The sequence below is a fragment of the Melozone crissalis genome, unplaced genomic scaffold (assembly GCF_028551555.1).
Source record: "Melozone crissalis strain CALT ecotype California unplaced genomic scaffold, PUWL_Pcris_2 ptg000111l_1, whole genome shotgun sequence".
Lineage (NCBI taxonomy): Eukaryota > Metazoa > Chordata > Aves > Passeriformes > Passerellidae > Melozone > Melozone crissalis.
This window is the reverse complement of record NW_026535888.1, coordinates 9,080,431-9,082,558: the sequence shown is the minus strand read 5'-3', so window position 1 is coordinate 9,082,558 and position 2,128 is coordinate 9,080,431. Positions and strand designations below refer to the sequence as shown.

General features: G+C 69.6%; 1 protein-coding gene across 1 annotated transcript; it reads right to left on the bottom strand.

The window, feature by feature from the left end:
- Positions 1-766: 766 nt before the first annotated feature.
- POU3F1 (POU class 3 homeobox 1) lies at positions 767-1,882 on the bottom strand. The gene has a single exon (XM_054292628.1). The coding sequence runs from the start codon at positions 1,880-1,882 to the stop codon at positions 767-769; it is 1,116 nt and encodes a 371-aa protein (XP_054148603.1).
- Positions 1,883-2,128: the final 246 nt, after the last annotated feature.

Genomic DNA, 2,128 nt, shown 5'->3' with positions numbered 1-2,128 from the left:
CTGCGATACATGGGAGGAAAGTTCCGTGCGGGCTGTTTGGTGCAGAGCCGCGCTCGGATCGGTCAAAACCCTGCGGGGAAAGGTGCGGGGAACACGGCAGCGCACAAAGAGCATCCACGCAGGGCAAGGGGCGAGCCCGAAGCGCGGAGAGCCACGCTGGGATCGCTAAAAACCCTGCGGGGAAAGGTGCACAAAGAGCGTCCATACAGAGAAGCGGCTCGGCCGGGCAAACCCCGCCGGGCACGAACCGATACCGGCAACGGGAACCACCGGCCGCGCTCCGAGCCTGCAAAGACGACACGAGACCGGTTCCTGGGTAAATGGTTTATGTAAGTAATAAAATATTTACTATAACATAAATAGAAACGTACCCTCGCAGTCTACATTGGTTTTTTTTTGCAATAAGAGATACAAACAAAAAAAAAAAAAAAAAACCAAAAAAAAACCGAAAACCCCCAGGGGAATGGACCGGACTGAACCCACCAACGAACGGGAGGGTGGTGCGAGCTCCGCGCACGGTTAGAAATAAATAGAGACGGGCCGGGAAATGGTTTCGAAGCGTCCCCCCGGGCCGGGCCGGGGGCGCCGCCGCCTCCCGGCCGCGCGAGGAAGGGAATAAATTAGAGATCGCAAACCTTTGGCTACTGCTGCGGCGGCCGCTGCGGCTCCGGCGGGCGAATAAATAGAGCGGGCGGCCGGGCCAGTCTGAGAATAAATTAAAACGCGTCCCCCGCTGCCCGTGCCCGCCGCGCCGCCGTCGGGGCAGTCACGGCACGGCGCCGGGCAGCGCGTGGTGCAGCGGCGAAGTGTCCGCCTGTGCGTAAACGTCCTCCATGGGGGGATGCGGGACCCCGGCCGGCGTCATGCGCTTCTCCTTCTGCCGCCGGTTGCAGAACCAGACCCGCACCACCTCTTTCTCCAGCTGCAGGGAGTCCGCCAGCGAGGTGATCTCGTGCGCCGAGGGCTTGGGGCACTTGAGGAAGTGGTTCTCCAGGGCGCCCTTGACGCCCACCTCGATGGACGTCCGCTTCTTCCTCTTCCTCCCCTGCGCCGCGATCTTGTCCAGGTTGGTGGGGCTGCCCGTGCTGGAGTCCGTCTCCTCCAGCCACTTGTTGAGCAGCGGCTTCAGCTTGCACATGTTCTTGAAGCTCAGCTGCAGCGCCTCGAACCGGCAGATGGTGGTCTGCGAGAAGACGTTCCCGTACAGGGTGCCCAGCGCCAGCCCCACGTCGGCCTGCGTGAAGCCCAGCTTGATCCGCCGCTGCTTGAACTGCTTGGCGAACTGCTCCAGGTCGTCGGAGCTGGGCGCGTCCTCGTCCGACGGCTCGGGCGGCCCCAGCGGCGGCGGCGATGCCGCCAGCTCGTGGCCTCCCGCCTCCTCGGCGCCCAGCGGGTCGCGCAGCCCGTGGTGCAGCGCGGGCGCCGGCGGGCCCAGCATCCCGTTGAGGCCCGCGTAGGGCTGCGCGTAGAGCAGCGGCTGCCCCGACGGCGGGGACATGGGCGGCAGGTGGTGCGCGCCGCCCTGCGCCCAGCCGCCCGCCGCGCCGCCCGCCGCGGGCTGGTGTACCAGGTGCGGCCGGTGGTGGAAGGCGGCGGCCGACAGCTCTTCGCGGGGTCCCGGCGGGCCGCCCTTGGCGTGCTCGGCGGGCGGAAGGTGCGCGCCCCCTCCGCCCCCGCCGCTGCCCCAGTCCGTGCCGGCGCTGGGCAGCCACTGGTGGTGCGCCAGCCCGACGGCGTGCCCGGCGGCGGGGGCCAGTCCCTGCAGGTACTCGTGGTGCATCATCTTCTGCACCTCGCGGTACGTGGTGCCCTGGTGCAGGCGGTCGCCGTCGGGGTGCATGAGCGCGGCGGAGCGCGGCAGATACTGCGCGGCGGCGGCCATCGCGTGTGCGCCGCGCCGCCCGCGCCGCGCTTTAGAGCCGCGCGCCGGGGCGCGGGGCCGCCGCGCGCCCGCCCCGCCCCCGCGCCCCATTGGCCCGCCCGCCGCCGCGGGTGGCGCGCGCCGCCCCGCCATAGGGCGCCGCCGGCGGGAGGGCCCCGCCCCGCGCCGCCCGCTCGCCATTGGCCGGCGGCGGGAGGGTGCTGCCCACGGGATTGGCCGGCGGGGGAGATGGGCGGGGCGGCCCGC